General features: G+C 50.6%; 2 protein-coding genes across 4 annotated transcripts in view; both read right to left on the bottom strand.

Annotated features, from left to right (window-relative positions):
- Window positions 1-16,151, bottom strand: part of CPNE2 (copine 2) — a 39,061-nt gene extending 22,910 nt beyond the window's left edge. The window contains exons 1-4 of one of the 3 annotated variants that reach the window (XM_072346216.1): window positions 15,882-16,151; window positions 9,185-9,381; window positions 3,478-3,657; window positions 805-879 (exon numbers count right to left, since the gene is read on the bottom strand). In XM_072346216.1, the coding sequence (XP_072202317.1) occupies window positions 805-879; window positions 3,478-3,657; window positions 9,185-9,381; window positions 15,882-15,891 (462 nt within the window). In that variant the 5' untranslated portion in view covers window positions 15,892-16,151. Of the gene's footprint in view, window positions 1-804; window positions 880-3,477; window positions 3,658-9,184; window positions 9,382-14,856; window positions 15,459-15,881 lie in introns of those variants that run through there. The other 2 variants (XM_072346217.1, XM_072346218.1) reach the window with 2 other exon arrangements.
- Window positions 16,152-17,906: 1,755 nt separating this feature from the next.
- Window positions 17,907-26,038, bottom strand: part of NLRC5 (NLR family CARD domain containing 5) — a 32,814-nt gene continuing 24,682 nt past the window's right edge. The window contains exons 36-48 of the mRNA XM_072346464.1: window positions 25,633-25,713; window positions 24,974-25,057; window positions 24,596-24,679; window positions 24,429-24,512; window positions 23,693-23,776; window positions 22,636-22,719; window positions 21,973-22,056; window positions 20,886-20,969; window positions 20,190-20,273; window positions 19,968-20,051; window positions 19,768-19,851; window positions 18,746-18,829; window positions 17,907-18,286 (exon numbers count right to left, since the gene is read on the bottom strand). Of these exons, the coding sequence (XP_072202565.1) occupies window positions 18,205-18,286; window positions 18,746-18,829; window positions 19,768-19,851; window positions 19,968-20,051; window positions 20,190-20,273; window positions 20,886-20,969; window positions 21,973-22,056; window positions 22,636-22,719; window positions 23,693-23,776; window positions 24,429-24,512; window positions 24,596-24,679; window positions 24,974-25,057; window positions 25,633-25,713 (1,087 nt within the window). The 3' untranslated portion in view covers window positions 17,907-18,204. The remainder of the gene's footprint in view (window positions 18,287-18,745; window positions 18,830-19,767; window positions 19,852-19,967; window positions 20,052-20,189; window positions 20,274-20,885; window positions 20,970-21,972; window positions 22,057-22,635; window positions 22,720-23,692; window positions 23,777-24,428; window positions 24,513-24,595; window positions 24,680-24,973; window positions 25,058-25,632; window positions 25,714-26,038) is intronic.

Raw genomic sequence — 26,038 nt, 5'->3', positions numbered from 1 at the left:
CAGGCTTCAGTGCAGCTTCCCCTTTTGCCTTTAAAGATTAACTGCAGAAATTAAGAGAGAAAAGCTAACAGCATCTTCCCAGTCTCTAGAGCAAACAGCCATGGGAGATGGCCTTGCAGCAGGCAAATCTTGGTCTTTTAAAATGTTTTGAGACCCATCTGGTGCTTTTAGACCTGCCTGCAGTTTAACTCCTCATTGGCCTTTTCTTCTGTACCTTCACTGCTCTAGTGCAAGCAAACTGGAATGGAGAAGTGAATGAAAATGACGGGAGATGCGGCATGGGGGAAAATGAGCCTAAATTTAGTCTCTTCTTTAAAATAAATAAATAAATAAATAGAAATCACTAAATAGATCCACAGCAGGAACGCCACTGCCCGAAGGGGTCTGCAGCAGGAGCAGAGGCTGTTGCTATGAGACCTGTTGCTACGGCAGAACTCTCATCCTCTTCCTACAAACAAAACCACTGACTGTCAGCAAAGGAATCAGCCCTTTTACCTTTGGCTGCTCCAGGGAGGTCTGAACAGGCATCACGTACGAGATAACAACCAGCAGCACATATTTACTTTGTTCTTCTCTAGATTTAGCATTTCTTATTTTAGCGCTCAGAGACAAAAGCACAGGCTGAAGTCACCAGACAGGGACTGGGCAATACAATGCCCTCCAAGGAGACCAAAGGTGGGCAGGAAAATAGGAGGCAAGGGAAAAAAAGGGACATAAACCCCAGCCCTGCTGGTGTTCTGCATCACCTGCAGTTCATTATCTGCATTCACACACTCCGTGGGTAAGGTAAATGAGTTACTGTACCGTTATCATCCCTTTCCCAGCTGGCTTGCCATTCCCCAGAAGGAGAGTTCTCGTTATTTTCTTGCTGGAGACAATCTAGGAGGAAAAAATAAAACACAAGAAAGAAAATAAAGCCATGTGACCAAATGTAGACTCATAAGCAACTGATCGTTGCTCATGTTAGTCAATTCACATTCAGTATACACGGTGGTAAAAGAAAGATCCCACATTCAGAGATGGCCTCGATGCTATCAGTGCCATCACTGCTGCCCAAGAGCCCGGTGAGCTTTCCCCATGGATTGCAGAGCCCCACACAATGACTCGCTGGAACCAGCTGTGCTCTTCTTCCATTCCTACTAGCAAGCCCTCCCAAATCTATGGGCTACAGTTTAAAAGCACAGCCCCATCCATCCTTCTGTCTCCACCCCTGGTCCTATGTCACACAGACAGAAAATAGTAATTAGAAGAAAACCATAATGAAATGGCTTAGCTTCTAGCTCTTGCTATCTAACTACACCTGAATTCCTCCTACTGCTCTCCAGAAATGCTTTTCTCTCTTTGCAGTTTTGAGGCAGAACCCCACTGAGACTCCCACAGCAGTGCTGGGATCTTCAATCCAGCCATGCCCTGCAGCTTTGGCTCCAAAACACCCCAGAATCACCAAGTAACAGGGCTAGGTGTCTGTGCCTTGCTGTGGCATGAGCCTTCATAACTTGACAAGCAGCAACCACAGACACCCCGCAGCCTGCAATTTGATCCCTCATAAGGTTTCACTTGGCCACAGGGGTCATTACAGGCTTCCGAGTGACCCAACCATCCTTTTAAATCTCACCACACACCTAATTAGCTGCAATAAAACAATCCAGCTAACCTGACAAGGCTCTGATGGCAACACAGACCGGAAAGTCTGGTGTTGGTCGTGCAGTTCAGCAAAGGCAAGTTGCTGCTGCCCCAGCCTGCTCTCCTTCCCTTCCAACAGCTGCTCATGCTTCAAAACAACCAGATGGCCTTATGGAAACATCTCACCAGACTAAAAGCAGACCTCAGAAAACCCACAGCAATATGGCTGAGTCCACAAGTCCCCCCCCATCCCACCCCTCTCCTCCACAGGTCCAGTAATAGCTGGGCTCCTCCAGGGCTTTACACAGAATCACAGAATCATTCAGGTCAGAAAAGACCTCTCAGATCCCCCAAGTCCAACCCCAACCCATCCCACCGTGCCCACATCCCTCAGTGCCACATCTCCACAGCTCTGGGACACCTCCAGCGATGGGGACTCCCCCACCCCCCCAGGCAGCTGTGCCACTGCATCACTGTTCTAAGAACTTTTTCCCAATGTCCAACCACACAGGAGTGACTCTTTCACCCTCCTCCCTACTGCAGACAGAGGATGCTTCTCTCCAGTATGAGGCTGCAGAGCCCAATACTCCTGCAGAGCCACAATGAAGCTTCAGCTCTGTTTCCTCATGTCCACAAACTCTCTTTTCACAGTGTTCATCAAGACTGTGCCCTTCATAATGAGCACTGCTGAACTGTGCCAGAGGTGGCTGCAGCCAACAACAGAACAAATACTGAATGGCTTGGCCTAAACCACTGAGCAAGAGCCTGGGCTGTTTCCTAACTTCTACATGATCAGAATTAGGTCATTACAGAACCCTTCTGAAAACACAGACATTAAACCTCAAAGTCAGTAAATGTCAGTGCTCTTCTGACAAGTTCTCAACTTGGCAACAGCGAAGTTACTCAGCTCCCTTTGGCATATGCAGTACCAGATAGTACGTAATAAAGCGACCACATTACTACCAGCCTCCTTGGACACCTTGGGCCAGCTGTCCATACCAACCCACCTACTACAGTGCCTGCTTTTCCCAGCCCCTTCGCTCATGCCAGGTACCACAGCAGTCCTGGGCAGCTGGAGACAGAAAAAGAATGGAAAAATCTCCCTCATTTCTTGCCTCTGAGTCAGAGCATGCTCAGAAGACAAAGAAGTTTGGAGAACTTAGCTGCCAAATTCTAACAGGGTCTGGGCTCATGAATGCAAAGACCTTCCAAAGGCTTATAAATCACATCTGTCTCAAAAGCTTTTCCATAGGAAGTGCAGAAGACACATTCCTGCACCAACATGCTACAGCAGGAGGCATGATTTACTACCCAACAGCAAGGTTATTGTGCATGTGTTTTTCAAATGCTGTATTCTCAAATAGAAGACACCATTCTTACCATAAAAGTTTTGCAAAAAAAATAATAATCAAGAAGCAGATCTGCAATACATCCTAATTGTAAACACCCGCAAGCTTCTCAAGTCCAAATCCAAACTGGTCATCATGGCTATTACTGTAACCCTTACTGACAAACAGGTACCTCCAACAAGTGCAAGTGTCCAAGACAAATGGGTGCAATGCCTTCCTGCACCTCCCCAGGGATTTGGTCTCCCTGCAGGCAATGGCAGCAGCCCACCCTACAACCAGCTCAGACTTCAGCAAGTAACCAACAGCCCTAATATGAAACCCTTGAACCCAAAGAGATAAAGTGGGACAAGCACTCAAAGTACTTTTTTGCCAGGAATGACCCAGCAAACTGTACAGCAGCTAAGAGAAGTAGCTCTGCCCCCTTTAATTTCCCTGCAGCTGCTGTGATTTGGGGTCTCTTAGCTGGAGAACAGCAAGCTGCAAGGATCTCTTATCAGATACTCACCGTGCCCAGCGTGCAGGAGAATTCGCCAAGGAAGTCATGCTCATATAGCTGTGTGCTCGACTTGTCCTGGTCAAACAGGGCAAACTTGAGCTTCTGCACTTCTTCAAAGTGGTAGTCAACAACAAACTTCTTGGAGAAGGCCGGGTTGAGGTTGTTCACAGCTGTCTCTGTCCTGTCGAGCTGCAAAGACAAAAAAATGGGCAATCAGACATCTGTACTTTGCATCTTTGTCACTGCAACATCTCTTCTCTGACTGCTGCTGGAGCCCTGACATCTAGAAGCCCCGCGGTGGCCAACAGAGAATGAGAGCAACAGGTACACAGCAGACACAACCCTAAATGTGTGCAAGGGATGCATCTAAGAGAGAGCTGTGTCCCTATGCCTGGCCTTGGGGTGGTCTCAAAGCTTACTGAAGCCACAGCCTCTGTGTAAGCTTCTGACATTTGCTTTCCAGGATACAGAATGTCCATCGAGCTGATGTTCTCACACCTCTCACCTGCTGCTCTGGTCCTCTGCCAATCAGACTACACAGCTAACAGTAAAAACAAGTGAAAAATCAAATAGTGTCACAACTCCAGCGTTTCCTTCTAGACCTCATAACAAAACATTCATGTGGTTTCTTCCTTCTTGGTCTTTCATGGAAAAAAAACACTTCAATCACCACAGTCCGTTTTTCATGGGTTTCACCAAGCACTAGCAGAAGCAAGAGGCTGGAAGGATGCACAAAGCAGGACTTCAGTGGACTCTGATATCCAAAATAGCTCTGGAATTCCCTCAGCCAGATAGAGCATCTTTATAACTTCCTTTGTACAAACGGAATGGGGATTACATTGAGCCCAACACAGGAGAGATGTGAGGTGGGTCCAAATGGGAATCTCCCAGGTCTGAAGTGGGTCTTCCAGCAGCCTAGAATTTGGCCAGCTGGAGACACAACTCATCCCAGCTCTGGCTGTTACCTAAAAACAATGTGCTGAGCACATCCAGCTTAGCCTCAGCCTCATTTTGTGGATCAGATGGCCTCAACATGCACAGACATGAGGCTCCAAAGTGCAAAGACAGTGCAAAAAACCCTTACCCTTATAGCAGTTGCTGCTGCTATACAACCTGGAGTTTGGATACTCCCATGTGAAGGAAAGAGAGGTCCCCTCAGCTCATGTTTTTTTTGGAGAGCTGGAGCTGGCAGGTTCTCTTACTGCTATGTGCTGTTCTTCTCTGATTTTTCAACAGTGGCAGAGGTTGCAGCAGCAGAACTGGCTTGGATGCACTGCAAGCCTAAGATATGTAATTAACCATCAGACGCATGGGCTGCATGTCTACACGCACCTGCTGCCATGGGAAACACTTGGCACTGCTCTTCAAAAGGACTTTCCAGAGGAAGTCAACCAGAATGCAGCACCCTGCAGAGTGCAATGGGTGAAGGCTGATGGATGGTCACAATGCACTCCTCCAAAGCCTCCAAAACCCTCCTGCACCAGTACGGTGGTGGCCATCCCACGACCAGACTGCTGGCTCCCTAAGCCATGGGAGCAGCAAAGGGCCACCAGCCTGCCCTGAAATGAACAAGGGGAGCCAGCACTCAGATCTTTGCAAGACACAACCCAGATCCCACGGCAGCTTGTCTGCAGCAAGCAGCTCCTGTGCTGGCACCATGGACTGCAGGACAGATGGATGCCTGCCAGAGCAGCAGAGCCAGAAATAAACACATCACAGCAGGAAGGGGAAAAAAAAAGAAAGCACACAGTCTCATAGTCCCAATGAAACTCATTCAGCATACAAGAGATAACCTGGAGGGACTAAATGAAAACGTTTGTTACATACACACCCTCGTAGTAGTTTTAAAGTCAGTCACTTGGTCTGTTTTAATTGCCAGGGGAAGACTGAAGTAAATGCTGTACTCTTAAAATAGCCACCTACCACACCCTCTGGGCAGATGGGAATCAACTAAACCAACACGAGTGGGCTGTGCACCAACTGGGGCAACACAGCTTCACACAATCCTTCCCTCTCAGCCACCACCCGTATGCCTGCTCAGAGAGATGCTCCTGGCTGACCAGGAGCTGCAGTCATCAATGAGCTCTACCTTATCTGAACAGCACAACACAACACAAATCCCCTTTCAAGCCTAGCTGATGAGACTATGCAGGCAACAGGAATAGATCTGAGCTCCTTTCATGTACCCTGAGCTAATGGGAAGCCTAGGAACAAGTCAAAGCAGGACAAAAAGCGAGCTCACATCAGGCAGCCACCTGCCCTTTGGGGTAACAGCCAGCTAAGAAGAGGCAGCAGGCTGCCTATGCCTCCATCTGCCCTGCTGTTATCCAGAATGCCTCTGCAGCAAAGCTAGAGACAAGTCTGGGATGCTATAGGGCAATGCAGCACCACAGGGGGGCCTCACAAGAGCAGAGTAGGAGAGGAGAATCCCCTCCCTTGACCTGCTGCTCATGCTTCTTCTGATGAAGCCCAGGATATGGTTGTTAACTTTCTGGGCTGCAAGCACACACTGACAGCTCATATCCTGATCTTCACCCACCAGCATCCCCAAGGCATTCCCTGCAGGGCTATTCTCAACCCCTCCAGCTCTCAGTCCGCACTGATACTGGGGATGGCCCTGACCCAGGTGCAGGACCTTGCACTTGGCCTTGTCAGCGTGTCCCAAGTTCACCCCCACAGAGTGAGGAGGCTTCCTTCAACACCCTGATGGCCAAGAGTTCCATCACCTGTACACTGCCAGTGTGAAGCACAACTAAATCACAGGCCACTGCTGCTTGCTGCACATGTATTTCAATCCTCATCTTGGTGCAGCTCTTTACCTTCCACCTTGCTGGTGACCATTCTGTATCAGGACTTGTGACAGCAAGAAATAAACATGCCACTGGCTCCTGCCTCCCCTGAGCACTCAACACAACCACATGCCCTGCAAAATGCAAAGCTGCTGCTGGGATGCAGAACCAGCAAAGCACGAGGGTTTTGAAGAGGCAACCAAAGTAACTAAAGACTTGTCTTCAGACAAGAGCCTCGATCCTACAAAGCAAGCACTAACCCATTTTCTCCACTGGCAACCTTGGTTGTAAACAAATGTAACCAGAGTCCTCCAGTTGCTGACAGGAGGATTGCTGGAGACGTTCAATATTGTCCATCACATGGGAGATGCTTTTCCAAGGGGCAGGGAACATGGGATGGACACCATTTGGGAGCACCAACATCCTAGGAGCCCCAGGTCGACAGCTGGTGGCTTCCATACCCCTCTGAGACCAGCAGTGTGGGAGATGAGGACTGCCCAGGCTCAGGAGGGGTGACTCAGAGCAGCACAAAAGTGAGGGCACAGCTGAGTCACAGGCCAGGTTCATCCTGGCTCCTACAACATGATGTCATCAGGCAGAACACTGACATATTACCCATCTGTATGACACTTCTAGGCCTGTGCTTTTTATCTTTCACTCTACCACCCCCTCCAAGGCTGATTCATGACCATTTTTGTTGTTGGGCTTTTTTTGTGGTTTAATTCCTTTTAAGCTCAGCGAGACAAAATAATTGTATTTGGGAACAAATACGACAGCTGGAAGAGGCAGCCCCACTACCCAGGCACAGACACCACCGTGCTACCACAACACAGGGACACAGGAAGGCTTGGGTGCTGGCTACGCCCACAGCATGCTCCTCATGTCTGCAGCCTGGGTCATGCACTGACCTCTGCTGAAAGCACGGCAGCAGAGCATGGAGCAACCTGCTGCTGGAGCGTCTATTTTGCCAATTAGACAGCTAAAAATAGCAGAAGGGGGGAAAAAAAAGCAGAACTTGCATTGTAAGAAAAAAAGCTTTGGAATCAAAACTACTGGACTGAGACGTTACTGACTGCAAAAGAGGAATTCCTGAGAAGCACAATCAGGTCAAAGCCATGACACCTATAAAGACTGGAATGCTCATCAGTTCCATCCAGGCTGCTGCTGAGCAGCTAATTGCAGAATGTGGTGAAAGTGAGGTCTGCCCCTACACCCTGCTCGTGACATGGAGATCAACTGCAGGAAGCCTGAGCTGATGCCCATTGATTCACCATTTCCTGGCCAAGTGCTCAGGCTGCCCCATAAATCCACATATCAGAAAAGAGACCACCCAGTTTCCTGGGAACTGGGGTGATTTAATGCCCCTCAGCTGGTCTTTCGAGCTCATTCCAAAACCAGTTTAAAAGTAGAGGAGGACGCGGGCACTCCTAACAAGCAGCCCCAGACTGCTGTGCTCCATACAACTGAGTTCCCAGACCTTCACCCATTACAGTCCTGTCCCTTAGCAAGCAACTTCTCAAGTGAGAACCCAAGGAACAGCTCTATAAGAGGCATGGAATCCAAGGAACAGCTTCTCTCTGCTCACCCCAAAACACATCTTGTTCCAAGCAGGACATCACAATGGCTAACTGTTCCATGGGATCAGTGTTGCAGACACCCAGACCTGAAGTGCTCCCTGATTACTGCACACTGAGGAGCAACTACTGGATCAGTTCACACATGACAAGGTGAAGTCAGGCCCACCACGCACCTTGCCTGGATCATTTTGAGCTCTATAACTAAGCCTAGTCTGCTGTCAATAAACCAGTCTGCACAAAACAGCAAGGAATAACTGAAGAACCGAGTGCTTGTGCACAGCCTTGAGATGGTGGGGAGGTTTCCACCTCTGTCAAAGGAGGTCAGTTCAGTGGAGGAAAGAGGATGAGCCTTGCAGAGGAGACTCCTCCAGAAGTACTTCATTACTGTCTCCTCCTGGAGCACGTCTCCACAAGCTTCATGTAGAAGTGATGAAGTGCCTTTCAAAGAATCATAAAGGTTGGGAAAAGTGGGCTCACTCCCACCTCACCACAACCTCCCTTTCAGGGGTGCAGAGAAATGAGGTCTCCCCTGAGCTCCTCTTCTTCCAAAACATCACAGTTCCCTTATAAGACAGTGCTCCAGCCCTAAGGCTGCCAAGAAGCTCCTGCTGCAGTGAAGAAAAGCCCAAACCCAATACCTTGCTCTGCTGTACCTTCAAGGGGCTGTCACGATGCTGCAGGGAGAAGCACGCCCTGGTCAAGAGACAGCACGGCAACAAGACCTGCAGAACTTCTGGGGGCTTGAGAGCTCCCACAGATCCCAATGTAAGCTCATTTGGGAATTTACAGCTCGCTGTTAAAAGCACCTTACGAAAGCCCTTATCACAGGACTCCTGTGCCAGAGTCTGGCTGGGAACTGAGCACAGAGGGAAGGAAAAGACACTGGAAGAAACATTAATCCAGCTTGATCCAACTGTGAGTAACACAGAGACTCTTCTCTGGTTAGGAATTAGGGTCTGTCCTCTCGTTATCTACCTTGAGGACTTGTTAACAAAGCAAGGCACAGAACACAACACTTCTTGCACACATCTATGGGAAAGGATGGTTTATGTGACACCTCCTGCCTTGACTTAGTTGGCTCCTGGACTCCCATGCCCACACAGAGCCCAGCCCTGCCAGGATGTGCCAAGGCAGTGGGCTCCTCTGTCCACAGCCCGTCTGCACCAGTGAGGTGCCCAGACAGGAGGCCAGGTGGTTTCCAAGCGCTCTGAAAAATGAAGGAATCGACTCAAGCTTCCTTCACAGGGTGTACAAGCTACATTCAATACCGTGATCAAAACACAAGCGTCATTAAGGACATTCACAGAGACAAACCATAGGAGGCAGAAATCATGCAGCTTCAAGACTTACCTCCACCCATTTTCCATTGACTTCCATGAACAGGACGCAGAAGGGGTCAGACTTGGAAGTGACATCCCTGTCCAGCAGGTTTTGGCCGCAGATGGACAGCTCAACTTTGCAGACGCAGTACTGGGAGCCAATGGGCCCCACTGGCGGTGGGGTCCCGGTGTACGCCATGGACTCCAGCAGCAGCAGCACCAGGCAGTCTGCAGGACAGAGGAAGAGGAAAAAAAACCTCAGGGCAAGCAGAAAGGTAGCAACAGCAAATGACACACAGCCAAAGGCTTGCATAGCAGCCACATGGGGTTCCTGAGAGCACTGCAACTACAGCATGCCCTGGCTTTGTTCCACAAACAGCAGGTCTGAAAGGAAAGGTGATGTCCACTGTATGTCCCCTAAGAGAGCAGGAGGAAACAAGAGCTGGCAGAGAGCAGCAGGTCCAGCTATCACAGCCATCGCTTCTGCCTATGGACAAGTTTGTTCACAGGACATCTCACTGCTGCTGATCTCCCTCCTCACCCTCACCGCCTTGCCTTGCTTCTGCTGCAGCACAGCGAGGTACGGCAAAAGGCAAAGGATCCTGAATGAAGAATGGAGCAGAAGGAATAAGGGAAGAGAAGAAGAGAAGGGAAGCAGAGAACCAGCCAATATTAGGATGAGAGGAGACTGAGCTGGTCTAACAAGCATGAGCTGGAGCAAGTTCACTGCACTGCAGCAGGGAAAGAGTCCTCCTGTATGCCCCACCTCTGTGTCATCCAGGCAGTGAGCAGCGCCAGGTACATCCCCACGCCTTGGGTACACAAACCCTGTGGCTGTGGGCTGGTAAGAAGAGGCCTCCCAGCTGAGCAATGAGCTGGATTCACAGGGAAAGGGATCCCTGAGAGCAAAGCAAGACCAGTGTGACAGCCGCTGTATGACCGGGTGCAAGGGGTGAATTACAGGGCCTGATAAGATCTCATCTATTCTAAGAGCTTACCAGAAGCCTGCAATCAAAGCTGTGTTACAGAGATAAATGTGAGCTTTATACCATTATTATGCGACAACCCCATCCACCTCCCACAAGGCAGTTTTGCTTTCTGATGCGCAGTCCACTTGCAACAAACATAAAATGTCTCTGACAGAAAAGAGCCAAGAGAGGAAAGGGACGAGGGAAAGAGAGGAAGAAGCATTTTCAGACTGAGTTAAACAAATCAACTTTTATGGCTGGGGTTGTTATTGGAGAGACAGCTCTGCCCATCAGCTGGTTCAGTGTCTTTCTCCAATAGCCCTCCTTGGCTCCTGGCTCATCCACATTATCTCAGAACCTCAAACATCATCATCCTCCCCCTGATAAACCATCTGCTTGGTATGGAAATCCCAATTAATTAGCATCAGTTGTTTGTTCTGCCTGGGCACAAGTGTCAGCAGGCGCCCATGCTCTGCTGCTGGGAGCTGTGCTGCTGCTGGAGATGGAGCAGGGATATGGGGATGGAGCAGGGACGCCACTGCTGCAGGGTAAGGGGAAGGAGGGGAACAGGTTCAGCTGTCCCTATCTGCCCAGGCCTCTGACATTTAACCCCTCTGTATCACAACCCAATGCTCACCCAACCAAACGCTGCCACTCCCGATTTCCAGCAATCCGAAATGAAGCACAGGTGAGGAACCCTGCTGCCGTATCATTGAGGAGAAACACCAGCTGGTTCTTTGAACAGCATCAAAAAGGGTGAAAGAAGACCTCCCAGCCCAGCTGCCCGCAGGCACTACCTGCCTGCTCCTCTCCAAGCCCATGTTGCCAGTTGCAGCTAAAATAAAGATTATTTTTATTATTATTATTTTAACACCCAGATCATGCAATCTATGTCTTAAAATAGCAAGGCCTGTTCTATTTCTGCTGCTGTCTGATGCTGGTGCTGCCTTCAACAAGCACACGCAGGGCAGCTGTGCTGGCATGGATGGGGTCCTGCTGGAGCAGGGAGATCTGGGTTGCGTTTTTCCATCTCTCCCCTTCCCCCGAATCTCATCACTGCCTCACACAAAGCAGAGACAGAAAATGACTCACTGGAAAAAGCTTTTTCCCAGGGCTGGCTGGCACCAGAACATCTGAGTGTGTTGCACGTTGTCTGCGCTCCAGCCCTGCCGCTCATCCAGGAGCTGGTGGCTTAAGCACCCATAAGAAAGGGGAGAAGTGGCCATCAGTTCCCAAAGCCTGAAATCAGACCTCTCCATCCTGCCCATCGTATCACAGGGGTGCCCAGTAAAAAACTCCCCAGGAAAGCAAAAGGTGCCACCAGCCTATGATGCCAGCAAAGATGATTTTTCCATCAGGGAGTTGCTGACACAGGCCAGCTCTGCACAGTGGATGCAGCTGCCCAAAAGAGGTCTTGGCCACCTGTATCACCCCCTCTTGCAGCAGCATCCCTGGCCCAGGTGATGGCACACATCCACTACCTTCCCCCAGGGCGATGGGATGCCTGGAGCTCGGAGCTGGCTCTCCACATCTATATTCCAGCCTCTCCTCTTTTTTTGTTCTCATCTCTCTGCATTCACCGCCCTAAATGAAGTCCTCCGACTCACTTGGCACCCGCAGCCAAATATTCTACCAACGTATAATCACAGCTGCCAGCTTCATGCTCATTGTGCTGCCACGTGGTTCCCTAATGCAAGCCCAGCTCCCCAAAGAATGGGTCTGGGCAGCAGGGAACACACCTGACCAGTCTCTTCACCCCCATGTCACACCCAGGAGCATCTCTCTGACATCCAGCACTGCCCACAGCAGATGCCTGATAACCAGTCCTAAGCATAGGGTAGAGAGAGGTGTTCCCCATCTGTGTGTTCATACAACTCCAGCAGTCCAGCAATTCCTTCTCCTCCTCCCCCCCTCATCTCTTCTTTCCTTCCCCTCCTCCCCTCCCACTCCTCCTCCCTCCCTTCCTCTCCTCCTCCTTCATCCTTTCTCTCCTTCCTCTCTTTCCCTTCCTTCCTTCCCCTTCTCCATCCTCCCTCCTCCTCTCCCCCTCCCTCTCCTCCTTCTCCTTCCTTCCTATCTCCTTCCTCCTTCTTCTCTTCCTCCTCCTCTTTCTCCCTCACAGAGAAGCCCAGCAAGCAGCACATCTCACCGGCCACATTTTCAGCACTAACGGGGAAAAAAAAAGAAAAGCGAAAGAGAAAACAAACCGCCCAAAACTCGGACACGGGGTCAGAGTTTACGTTACGAAAGGAAACAGATGCGCAGCTCTTAGGGAAGCAGAACAATAACAGCTCCTCATCGGGAGGGAGGGTGAGCACAGAGCCTAGAGTGGGACAGTGGGCTGTGATGCGATGCAGAACATGGGGGGCTCTTTTACTGTTAGCAGTACCCTCGTATTTCAGTGATCTCCTCTCTGTAGGAAAGAAGGAATCAACATTCCTCGCTTCACAGAGAACAGAAGGCTCCGATTCCTGCAGGACGGCACAGAAGCCATGACTCAGTTTACCCACTACAGCCTCCTACAAGGGGAGAAGCAGAGAACAGGAGAGATGGCAGCCAAGCGGGTAGTTCTGGGTTCACACAGAGGACATCTCTGAGCTCAGTCCTGTACACAAACATGGTCACGGCCAGGATTATTTTGCAAAGCAAAGTGTTTGCCGTGCAGCCTCACCCAGGCATCACACAGGACTCACCAGCCTGCACCTGGTGCCTGTAACAGCTCTGTACATGAACGTGTCGGCTCCCAAACAGACCCCTTGGCTGGGTCACAGTTTGTCTATTTCCATCACTTTGTTCCCCTCCAGGATCATCTCACGCTTGTCCCCTGCTCCTGGAACAGCCCAGGTGGGTCTGAGTGCACCACGGAGCGAAGGGAGGGCTGGGCTGTCCCTGCAGGATGGATATTAGGAACAATTTCACCTCAGAAAAGTGGTGAGGCACTGGAATGGGCTACCCAGGGCCCCCGTGCAGGGAGAGCTTAACCCAGCAGAAGCTGTCTCCAGAGGGATAACAGGGAATAACTCACTAACCTGCAGCCGAGCTACGACAAGCAGAAGCTGGGGTTTGAGCTCTGGTGCTCTGAGGAGCTTCTCCAGCACTAAGGACAAGTGCTGCTGATGCTGAAGGAGATGGGATGGCAGCAGGAGATGCTTTGAAGGTAGGCAGATGGGAGCAGCCAACCCCGTGCCGTGCCCTCAAACACGGCCAGACTCAGCTTTATCCACAGTCACCCCAGAACTGACCCAGATGCCCAGGCAGGAGCTGTGGCAGATATCATGCATAAAGCCAGCACCTCCAGCTGCCTCTCTGCCACCACCACACACAGCCAGCAGGAAAGGAATCGGCTCACAACAGAGGATCACGTCACAACCCAAGTGCACCTTCCAACCAGGCCCGCTGCCACTCACAAGCACATTTGGCTGGTCCACACCACAACAACCACACGTTTTCATTTAAATGCATGCTTCCTCTCAGGCTCAATTTAGGGAAATCTGTGATTTAGGGCAGAAAATATAGTGATGTCACTGTGAATGCTGGCGATGGCACCGAGCCCTCAGCAGGCTGCATTTATTGAATAGTGAATGCTGAGGACAGATCCCAGGGCTGGGGCTCCGGGGTGCAAGGAGCCAGGAGATGCCACCAGGAAGGACAGCAGCTGCACTGATGCCTTCCCACCCTGATATGAGATGGAAACGATTTGTTCCTTCCATCCCCAGCGCGCTTAGTGTATATTGGCTTATTGAGAAGCTTATCTAATATACTAAACCCCAAATTCTCTTTTACAGATTGTAATTGGATTCCTATTCCCAGCCAACACGAGGCAGAAGGGGAAAAAAACCAACACCATCACTTCAGCAATGAGAAATATCCTTAAGCATTTTCCAACATCACTACACACCTGCAGCCCCCGGGCCCCTCCACCCCACGCAAGGGCAGGACTTGGCAGAGAGGGGTTTCCCAGTAAGCCTCCAGCAGCAGCAGGAAGCAGGTTGTGGGGCAGGAACCAGGGCTTCCACCACCCTATAAACAATGTGTCCCATCACGATCCCCAGCCCACATCCATTAGGGTCACCATAAGCCAGCCGGGGCATGCACTGGGCTTGCTGAGCAGCCACAACTTCAAAGCCCAGTGCTATAAATAAGCACTAATTAAGTTTTGTGCAACGCTCATTCACACCAGCACGCTGACACCGAGGCACAAAGATGCTGGGGACAGAAACCAAGCAGGAGGGCAGCGACGGAGGTGGCAGTGATGACACCCCTGCAGTCAGTGCTCAGCCTTGTGCTGCACACAGACAGAACATCAGCTCTTAGAACCCACCTTTTCCTTTCCTAAAGGATTTCCTCTCCGCAGCCTGGCCGGCACAGAGCTTCACCCTGATGGGGTTTTGCACAGCAGGGACACGAAACCCCAAACACTGTTTGTAAAGGGAGTGAAGCCTGGTGGATTCACAGCTCCTTTCCAACAGCTTTAGAAGACACCGGAGGGAACATAAAACTTGCTTGAAATGGTTGCGCAGAGCTGGACAACCATTAGCAGCAAAACTTGTGTTCCCAGCCCCGATCTGTTCCCATCCGTAACACAAGCCCCGCAATGCCCAATGCTTCCTCCTCAGCTCCTGGAAGCTGGTGCTCGATGGAAAACCCAGGCAATCTGCCTGCTCCCAAGGGCCCAGATAAAGCAGCAGGCAGAGAAGAAGCGCAGCACGGAGCAGCAGAGCAGCCCCCAACTCACCTGAGCTCCTGGGAACCGCTCTGCACAGCCCAGCCCGAGCTGTGGAGAAGGATGAGTCAGGAACCTCCACAAAGGTTTAAAAGCAGCCGTAAGTTCTTTGCGGGGCGGGGAGGAGGCATTCTGCTCCTGCTTTCAGCCGGTTGGTCGCTCGGCTCCCTCCCAACAGCCGCTACCAAATTCACCTCTCCTGCTCCTCGCCCACCCCAGGACCGAAAAGCTGACAAACAACGAGCACCGTGGCAACACAACCCGGGCGCTGCGCTCCCCTCACAGAAGCACCACTGTTGGCGAACACCTCTGACATCAGCCGGCCCGGCCGCAGCACCACCGCTCAGCCGCGTCCCCCACTCAGCACCGCAGCGCTCCCCCGTGTGAGACTCCCCAAAAGCGGGAGGGCGGGCGGAAGGAGCCCGGCAGCGAGAGAGCAGCCCGCGCTGTGCCACCCTCCGTCCCGTCCGCACTCACCGAGCAGCTCCCGCGGCTGGCGGGCTCAGCTCCTCGCCATGGCCGCTGCCCGCCGCCTCTGTGGGGGTGCGGCCCGCAGCGCCGCCCCCTCCTCCGCCCCCTCCGGCGGCCCGCGCTCGGGGCGCTGAGGGAGCGGCGTGAGGGGCTGCCGTGGGCGGGAGCGGTTGGCGGGGCCGCCGCCTCCGGTCCGCTTCAGCCCCGAGCCCTTCTTGGGCCCCGCTGGGTTTCCGTTTCGATAAAGATGAAATCACGTCGTAAAGGCTCTAAAAGCGCTCCAGGCTAACGGTGTGGGTGGGAAGGGCTGCGGGGAGCCCTCAGCTTCCCCCAAGGGAAACTTTGCAGACGCAGCTGGGAACGGGCACGGAGGACTGGCGGCACAACGGGGCGGCCCGACAGGATCGAAGTGAGACCGGCGGTGGTACGGAATCGTCACGGTAGAAAAGACCTCCGAGGTCTGCTAAGCGACCGTCCGCCTGCCAGCGGCACTGCCCGCGTCCCGAACGGGCAGCCCGCCCCAATGTCCCACCGCTCTTCCAGAGGAGCTTTTCCTAACATCCCACCTGATCTCATCCCTCATCGCAGCTCCTTGAAACGCAGATTTCCACACAGCGACGTGTCAGGCCCGAAGCAGCCGATCCAGCAAGCAGGGCTCTGCTGACACCTGGCGTTCTGCGCTCCCTCTGAGCAGCCACAATCGGGGCTGATGGATGCCGGCAATCGGGGATCTGAGGGGTGAACCCGGAGCTGCAGGGGAACACGGAGCCCTCCCGGGCGCTGTTTGATGCCTCAAGCCCAGGGCAGTGCTGCACTGATAGCGCATCTCACGTCACAGCAAGCTGCGGCCTTCCCAACATCAGGAGTCGGGGGGCTGCAATCACAGCCTGCCTTTATTTTCGCATCCTTTTAAACACATCCACACTACCGCGAGCTCAAGGCAAACGTAACCCCACTACAGAGCCAAAGGGCAACACTGACTCAAAAAGTAAAGCACTCATCTGAAGTGGCATTCCCAGTTACCCACTGCGCGCTTTTTGCCATCGAAATAAGGGGGAAAACCAGTACAGAGCAGTAAGTGAGGGAAATAAATAATCGCGACGCACAAACAAAGGGAAATCTTGGAGTGCGTCAGGGAGGCGGCCCAGAAGAGCACAGCTCTTGTGGTGCCTGCTGCTAAACGGCCACGCTGAGTGCCTGCCTGCACTCCTTCACACCCAGCAAACGTGGTTTATGAGACACAGCACTAAAACGATGCTGAAAATGCAGGAAATGCAGCCGTTCAGTTCATACACTGAAGTTCATACACATGAGCTCTCACTGAGCACTCTGCACACCCTCTGTGTTTCTCTGGGCAGGAAGAGCCCGCTTAGCAAACCTGCTTGCTGGGAAGCTGTAGGGAGCCAATGGCACCGCAGCACTCGTGTGCCACATCGTTCCTCCAGCAGGCATCAGAAAGATCTGCATCTGCAACCTAGACCTGCAAACCCAAAAACGAAGAGAAATGACACATTTGGTGAAGCTTATCCTTCAAATCCAGTGTTTAAATCTCAGAGACCTGATTACCTGAACTATGGTCTGCTAAGAAACTCTCGGGCAGTAGTTCAGTGTTCCACAGACCTGATGCTGACCCTAAAACAAGGCTGGCAGCTCCTCCGGGAGGAACAGACACCAGCTGGTCCCCTATGCAGGGCCCTGAGTTTCCACCTCGCTCCCACTGCTGCCCTGCCCAAATCACAGCAGTTTGCTCTTTCCAGGCAAACGCTGCTGTAAACAAAATTCCATGAGCTCACCACAAGGATTAAATATTTGCAGCACAAGCACATAAGGAAAACATTATAACACAAGTTAATAAATAATGAGAACCACATAGTTGCAATGCAAGCTGTCGTTCCATGCAGACAAGGGGCAGCTGTGGTCAGTCTCATTGGCAGTACATCGAACTCAGTGCTTGGGATCTTCTCCCTTTGGTCTCCACAGGTCCAGCAGCAGCACGGCCAGGCTTTGGGGTTCAGTAGTAGAGGCCTGAGGGATCCTTTCTGCAGTCCACACTGCGGCATGTCAAGCTAACTTATCCCTCACATCACCTCAAAGACGCAGTGCAAGTGGGCCATCCAAACGCCACCAAAGCCCTGCAAAGCTGCACAGGAAAGCAGGCGTATCCTCTCACAGTGAACAGTCACAGCTCTCTTACAAGCCTCAGTACTCGCAGTTTGCTCACTGAAATACATGGCAGTTATCAGCCTTCCCACGATATCTCCATGCAAATACAGATCACTGCTGGACAACCATTGATCCATCATTCGTGCTGCAATAACATAAAGGCTTTACCAGGAAACAGAAGCAGTTCTGCAGGAGGAAAAGCCTTCTATGAAGCAAACAACAACCTACATTACAGCCTTTAGAGGGATCTTACAAAGAGCTACACACAGTTTCCAAGCAGCTTGTTCCAGTGCATTCGTAACTGTGTCAACAGTTCACAGCTCTGTAAGAAAAAAGCACATCCTCTCCTGGAGGATGTTCATCCTTTGATTGGAACATCCTGGAGGTGTTGCAATCTTGATTAAAGATAATGAAGCATTCTGCTCGTTTTCTGGAAGCGTGATCAGATGAATCTCATCATCCTAAAGCTACATGGAGAGTTGGCACAGTGAGAATGCCGCCTGCTCAGCAGTGCTTCTTCAGGCTTTTGGTTCGCAATGAAAGTTCACCATGAACAAAACACGCGTAAGCGCTCGCATTTCATCCAGTGCGACGAAGGAAGACGTAACCACAGGTTTTAACTGGAGGAATTCTGGTTTCCTGGGTTCTTCAGGATCCCTTTTAGTGCAATTCTTGAGGTCAATGGGAAACGGAGAGCAATTTCTTTCAGGCGAGGCCTGTCCTTTGCTAACAGAAGGAGAAGCACAGTCTTGGGTCTTGGCTTGTCAAACTTTCAGCGAGGCCCTTGGGCACCGGGTTGTCCCACAGCCTGCAATGACAGCAAACACAGAAGTGCAGGACTTGGCCTGGCGGGCCAGGAGGTGGCACACCCAGCACAGCAGCTAACTGATAGAAACAGCTTTGGATTTTTATCAAAGCTGGTCCGAAAGTGAGACAGGAGCAAAGCAGGGTCAAACCTCAGCAACACAGCAGCAACTCAGCAGCTGCCTGCCTGCTGAGATGGGCTCAGTGATCTAGGCTGCCAGAGGCTAAGGCTTTGAAATGTCCTCAGGCCAAGACGTTCTTTTGTCCCAGGACTCTCTCTGGTCCAGCAAACCCTCAGTTTCCATGGCTTGTGCCTGGATGCCCTGCAGCATCCTAGTCCATGCAAGACAATCTGAGGCAGCAGGCCAGCACAAGTCACATCTCTCCCAGGATGGGTCACCCCCGCTTCTCCTAAATGGGCCAATGCTCAGCCCCAGCCCTCAGTGACACCTTACAAACTCACCTTATGAACTGAATTTCTGGGCACCTGACAAGTTCCTCTGCCAACTTGGTAGCACCACAGGCACCGATGTGATTTTTCTCCAGGCTGTGTTAAAGAAAACAAAAAGAGTTTTAAAAAGCAAAACCAAGTCAAGAGCAGAAAACAGCAGAACCATCGCTGCCTCTTTTCTCTTGTCTAAGAGCTACACTTGCACAAGCACAGCCACGTTCCACAATGGACATCAGCCTCATCTTGATGACCACAGCCCTATTTATACAAGAAGCACACACTGCTGCCCGCAGCCTCCTTCTAGCAATGGGACTTGTAAGCTCTACTGCATGTTTTCCCTGCCCAAGACAAACAAAACTCAGATCCTGATCCCGTGAACCACAAGCTATTATTTTTGTACAGCTGAGGGATGGAAGGCACACACCACATGTTCTAAAGGGCCAAGGGGAGGGAAGCAGATGATGGTCCCTAACACCGAATAGTGCTGCACTGTGATGCCACTGCATCAGACCTGAGAGTCTTTTGAACCCAGCTCCAGCACAGAAGCAGCATCAGAGCTTCCCATGTTCTCCTATGGCCCAAGGCCCACAGTTCAGACATAACAGCCTGGGTTATGTATCTATTGCCCTGCCACAGGCTGTCTGAGAAGGGTACCCATCTATCCAGACCATCCTAGGCACCAAAGAGAAGTAACAGAGTGCAAGCAGCAGCTCACCTGAGGCTGTTAGATGATACGGCTCACACTCAAGGAATATCATGCTGTCTTTCCCGACCCAAACAGGAAGCATAGGTCGGATAGCGTTTGCTTAGATACCCACAGCAAACATGTCCAATTAAACAAGTCTGTCTCAGCACCTCTGTGCTCTATGCATCACGCAAACAAGGCTGGCCTCTGGCAGCAGGCTAAGTAAGCATTTGGATGGCAGAAGCCTGTCTGCCTGCTGCTCCTACATTCATCCCACAGAAGTACTGCAGCTGAAGGCTCAGTGCCACAAATACAAGTCTTCTGGTGCTACTCTCAGGGCTGTACTCACTCTAACATCTTCAGTTTTTCCATCCCTGGGAGGATGCTGGCCAACACTTGGGCTCCTCCATCACCGAGGGCGTTCCAAGACAATCTAAGACAGACAAGAAATCCCAGCCGGTGAGTCAGCCAAGCCCAACAGTAAGTTCTGGCTTCTACTTAATGCCTGAGATACCTGTGATCTCCATTCCCACCCATTCCCACACTCACATTATCTCCTCTACAGCAGGGCACTGTTGGAAGCCACAAGAGAGTAATTTTGAAGCATCATCAGTGATTCTGCAGAGTTTCAACCTGAAGCAGAGGAGAGAGGGGAAAAAAATAGAGAGGGTGCAATGTGCCGGCATCAGAACCAGTGGGAATCTGGCACCAGCACCACCTGCTGCAATGCTACAAAGCTCTGCCCAAGCAGTTCAGTGCCCTGGTACTCACTCAATCCTCCGGAGGTGCTTGAAGTGCAGCAGGCCCTCAGACAGGGCGCGGATACTTCCTTCCCCAAGGTTGTTTTCAGATAAGCTGTAAGAACAGTGGGAAACTGGAATTAAGACATGATACTAGAGCTGGAAACTGGCGTGTCTTAAGAGGAAACAAAGGAAAACCTGTACATCAAAGAGAGAATGGGAAGAAGACATGGATTGAAAGGCAGCAGTAACTGCTTTCCAGCCTTCACAAGGGTGTGCTGATCTGCTCTCATTTACCAGCAAACATGAGCCTTGGCAATACCTGTCCTGCTCACACCTAAATTACCAACATCCAAACTGATTTTGTTACTTAATAATATACACATAACAAAGAATGATGGCATCAAGGATGCAGGAGGAAGGATTAATTCACGCGGCCTCCGCTCTTTCAGTTTTGAATTTAGAAGTTCTGCAACTCCCCAGGTTACTGCAGAAAACAGTTCAAAGGCATGTAGCCACACAAGGCCCAGCACTTCAGAGGCTGCTTCCTCTTACCATGCGAAACCTGCCTAGGAGGGGTGCAAAGATTGTCTTCCATGAGGCCACCCTGAGCAGGGACAGAGCCTAAAAGCAGCCCCAGGGGTTGTGGGCTGACATGCCTCCCGCCTGCAGAGCAATACCAGTCTGTATGTTTGGCACCATCCCCAGCTCTCCTGCTACAACCTACCTTATCTCTTCTAACAGCCCACATGCCACCAGGGCTCTGGCCAGCTCCATTCCTCCTGCTGGCCCGATGTTATTGTGCTGCAAGCTAGCCAAAGAAACACAAGTATCAGAGGATTATTTTAGAATAAAGCTGTAATAAGAGCTCACACATAACTTGCCAAGAAGAAATTTGCAGCATCTTTTGAATCAACACCTCATGCTGATTCCTGCTCCTGCTGCTGCCAGGGATACCTGGTCCTAAATACAAGCAGCTCACCAGTTTTGCCCGTGCTCAGAATAAAGGAGCACAATTAGCCAGCTGGTGCAAAAGCAAACGCTGCATGGCACCGCTGGGAGCCTGCCTCCAGCTCTGTGCACACGGGAGCAGGTTGAGATGGTGGGGAACAGCCTTAGGAATAAAAGCGGATGGGCCTCAAGTCTGCAGATTTCCCCACACTCTCCAAGTGAAAACAAGAACCCACCCGGAGGACTGAAGTCTCTCCTCACTGGAATTGCTTCTCTAAGTTGTGTTAAGAGAGGATGGAAAACATACTGTTCTGCTAGCTGACCTTTTCTAGCTCATGGACTTCTTGCTTCGCTACTGTAATGCAGTATGAGAAAGTCCACCATGTTAGAGCTCTAGAGAGACTCCAATATATGGTTTTAAAATGTAAAACCGCTGAGTGCAGCAGGAAAAATGACTGAAAGGTGCCTGTACAGAATAGTGAAGGGCCACAAGAGGCTGCTCATATTTCATGCCTACATCACACCAGGATAGGAAGACAGACACGGTCTGTCATTTTATGTCAGTAGGTCAAAACCAATTTAAAGGGCTGCTTTACTGAAAATACAGTGTCTGCTTCATCTCTAAAATTAATGCTGTAAGAGATTACGCAAGAACAGTCGATGGGACACCAACGGTGGAATGAGTTCAGGTAAGAAATAATGAACATCGTTAGTGTTTGGTGCAGCAGGGTAACTAACGAGGGCCTCTCCATCCTGAGCCCCTTAAAATAACATCTGTGCAAGAGCTCGGTGCAACACTTTAATCTATGCCTTTTTCAGTGCCTTCCTTTGGCCATGCAGCTAATTCCCAGGCTGACACTTACTGCAGGATCTTCAGCCTGTTCATGTGAGGCAGACAGAGGGCAAGTTTCACCGCTGTCCCATCTCCAAAAGCATTCCTCGATAGTCTGGAGGGGGCAGGAATGAAATGTTACTGAATGCAGCAAACTGCAGAGCCTCATTCCTCAACTGTGTGTCATCCACACAGCTCTGTGACCTCCATTCCTCACCCACATGTGCATGGGACTGTGCCAAAAGGAGCTGGGGGTGGGCAGAAATAACACCAAGGTCTGAAGTCCCATAGCAGAAGTTAACGAGTGATATAAAACCCGCTACATTCACACAGAGGCGATGTCTCTGGCCACCACCTTAATGCTATGAGGGTCAGCCAGAAAACACTGCAAGTAATTCAGATTTGCTGTTCCTAATTTCTTAAGCACCACATGTGCCCATGTGCCTGTAACACTGGTGTCCAACTGCAGATCCAGCCCCACCGATGCAGACTGTACAGATCTTGGGAACCTCCATGCCCCCAAAGCTCCCACAGCCAGCACCAAACATTCCTATCCCACACAACTGTTTAGCTTACTCTCCTAAGAACCAGTGCTAAAACTGATTTTGGCCTTACTGCAGTCAGATTAGACTTAGTTTCTATGCCTTGATTTTTGTCCTGCTTCTTGAAGGGACACTGGAAATGACCAACTTACATGAGCTCCTCGAGGTGCTTGCAATTGGTGAGAGCTTCCATCAGCTTTTCTCCTCCAGTAGGACTAGGACAGTTCCCTGAGAGGCTAAAATAAGCACAAGAGACTCTCAGTGACAGAACAGGAAGCAGAATAGATCAGCTTAAGACACCTCACCGTGGTCTGGCATAAAGGGAGCCCTGGGGCTCTGCAGCAACAGGCTACAGGGGGCCGCAGCAGTTTGTCCTGAGACACGAATCTCTGGAAGATGGCTCAGAAGATGTGGAAGGGAGCACTGTGACACTGCCTAATCAAATCAGCCACTGTGGATGGATGTCCACAGGACCCTATCTAGTTTCTGTGTCCATTTTCCTCAAGCACTGAGCCACACGTGGCCCAGCAGACACCCAGCAGGGAGAAGGAGCAGTTTTTCCACTCCCAGACAAAGCCTTTTTCTTCATGTCAGTCATTTTCAGGTTTTTAACTCCAGAGCTGAACTTAACAGATAGTCTGAGTGCTCTCAATCTCGTTCCCTCAGAGGAGGAACTGCATGGATCCACATCTCAGAGTGAGAACCTCATCTGAAGACAGTATCCTTGCTCTGATGGATTCCCAATTCCACCTCTGCTCCCACCAGGAAAAGAAGAGCAGCATAGCAACTCCAGGACTACCACTCTAGGAACCCTGCGCAGCCCAAGGAACGCACTGCATAGATTTCAGACCTGTATGATTCCAAGCTCACGGGTTCACTTTCCAGGTCACATCCAAACTACGGATCTCCCTTTTCAAGCCACAAGCAAAATACAGCAAGCGTCTACCTCCGGGGATGGCTGCATGAGGACAGGGATGTGACCTTCACTCTCAGCCTCCGCACTGGCAGAATTCACTGCCAGACCCAGATGTACACAGGGAGGAGAAGGAAACACCTTCCATTGGTTTTATACGGTGTCTTCAATGAGATGGAAAAGACTGGAAGGAGGCGGAACTCTGTAGGCAGGAAGGCAGCTGAGGGCTCCCTGCCAGGCTTCCCCACCAACTGGCAACAACACCAAATCATTGCAAACAAAACAAAGTGACTCACTCGATTCTCTTCAAGTTTTGCATTTCCAGCAGGACAGCAGCTAAATTTATCAGGCCTGCGCCTCCAATCTTGTTGTGGCCTAAACTTCAGAAAGGAAGGGGGGAAAAAAAAAGGCTGTGTTGTAAAGGAAAATGCTAGGCATCACAGTAAGACATCTGATTTAACATCTCACATCTGCTGGATGATCGCTCTGACCTTGACAGCAGAATCAAAGAGCTGCTTGTCTTAACATTCTGGTGAAAGACTCATAGCTGTTAATGAGGCATTAAAAACATTACAAGCAGCAATCAAAATCACCGGGTCTTGTTAAAGGGTGGGAAATTACTTCAGCCGGAATTCCAAGGCACAGCTGGTCTTCCAAACTGCTGCGGTGGAGAAGGGACAGGACCTGGCTACGGGGACATGGGGTGGAGTAGGAGGGCAAAAAGGCAGAGCAAGCTCTGACCAAAGGTCTTTTCAGAGCAGAGAAGTGATGGATTTGAGGTTCTCCCAGGAGAGAAGGGGGTCTCTGGCCCCATTTCAGAGGCTCCACTTAACCCACCTGCAATGGAGTGGCGTTAGACTAAACTCTCCCTTGTTCAGCATCAGGCTCTGATTTCCCCTAACCCAAGGCACCTTATACACAGAATTCTGTAACCATCTTGTTTTTGTGTATAAGCAATTCAGATCTTGCCAGATGTCAGCGCTAAGGGTCACCTCTCTGCTGAGGAGAGACTGTAAGCAAGGAAAAACTTACTTGATTTCTTCCATGCAGTGCATGTTCCTCAGGGCTTCTGCGAGTCTGGAGCAGCCGTCGTCACCGATACTGTTATGGTTCAAGCTGGAAAGGACATCCCAGTAAAACATCTTCCTTACTTTTACTTGAGAGGATGGGCTAGCAATGAGCTGTGCTCACATACTCACATCAGCCTCTTCAGAGATGGCATTTCACAGAGTCCAAGCACAAGGTTAGGAATGGCAGCATCGCCGAGCTTCATGTGGCCCAGGCTACGAGATGGAATAACACAGGAACAACTAACTGCTCGTGGGCAGCCACATGGGCACACACAGCAGCAGACGGGCAAAAGAGCAATGGAAGTGTATTCTAGTCCCAGTGAGTAGGTTTCAATCACACTGGATTGTTTTTGGGTGCTGATACAATACCAAGAATCCCAGCCCTTGTCTCTCCCACCCATCCTTCATTGCAAGTAAAAAGGAAGTGCCGCTTTGGAAGAAGAGAGAGTGTAGTTTGATTAAAGCTTCAAGAAAGGTAGATCAGACACCAGCATCCAGTATACTCACTTGAGTTCTTCAATGGCCTGACACCTCTGCAAGCCTGTGATCAAATGATCAATTCCAGTTGGTGTTAAACTGCAAGAAGTCAGCCTGCAAAACAGTGATACAAATAAGTAGAGTTCTTAGCACAGAGTAGCATAGGAGCTTACTTCTTCACTGCCCTACCTCACATCTACTGCACACAGGGCTGGGAGGACTGGGTAGGTCAGATCTCCAAAGCACAGAATGTGCAAGTGCCAAATAGAACATAATGCCTCTGGCCAACCAACCCCCAGCCTTTCACTGAGCAGAGATACCCTCTGCAAGTCTGCCTCTCATTTACAGGCAGCTGAAGAGGGCTGTGAAAAGGATTCAATGCTATTTATACCAGACAACCTATTGTACACAGCAGGGCAGTATAAAACGATGTACAGCGCACACAAGAGCCAAGGTCTCCTTCTCAAATTGCTTTCATTTGAAAACAAAAAAGCAAAAACCTCAAGACGTGACGCCTCTACAACCACCCATAATGCACACTGCAGAGTGCTGCTGAGTGCACAACCTCCCATGGCTCAGCAGAGATCACAAAGCCCATGGCCACACTCCAATTTCAGAGAGGATCAGGGTGAGGCATGGGGTTGAACCAACTGTAAAGCATTAGGAAGAAATCCCAGCTGGAGACATACTCAAACTTCTTCAGATCTGGAAGAGGTAGCAAAACACTGACTAGCATTTCCGTGTCATCGTGGAGTTCAACATGAGACCATCTGCAAAAACAGAGCAGAGAAGATGATCCACCGGTGACAAAAGGTCTGTATTAAGCCCACAGCTAAAGCATCTTTATTGCTGAGACACTCATGAAATGTCAAGATATTGACACATGATGATGCCCCACAGTAGCTCCCAGCCACAATAGGACTGCACAGATCAGTTGGTCACAGGGGAGAGTCAGATGCTTTCAGAAGATACCCCAGGAAGCCTCTATGGGGTCTTTTCTATTATCTAGTACATCCAAACACTGTATTTAGGGGAACTAGAGGACAAGGACGGACCTGGAGCAGCCATCACTACCAATACTACTATGCTTCAAGT

This window comes from Excalfactoria chinensis, chromosome 11 (assembly GCF_039878825.1).
Source record: "Excalfactoria chinensis isolate bCotChi1 chromosome 11, bCotChi1.hap2, whole genome shotgun sequence".
Classification (NCBI taxonomy): Eukaryota; Metazoa; Chordata; class Aves; order Galliformes; family Phasianidae; genus Excalfactoria; species Excalfactoria chinensis.
Note: the sequence above shows the minus strand (reverse complement) of the source record. Positions and strands in the feature narration are given on the sequence as shown.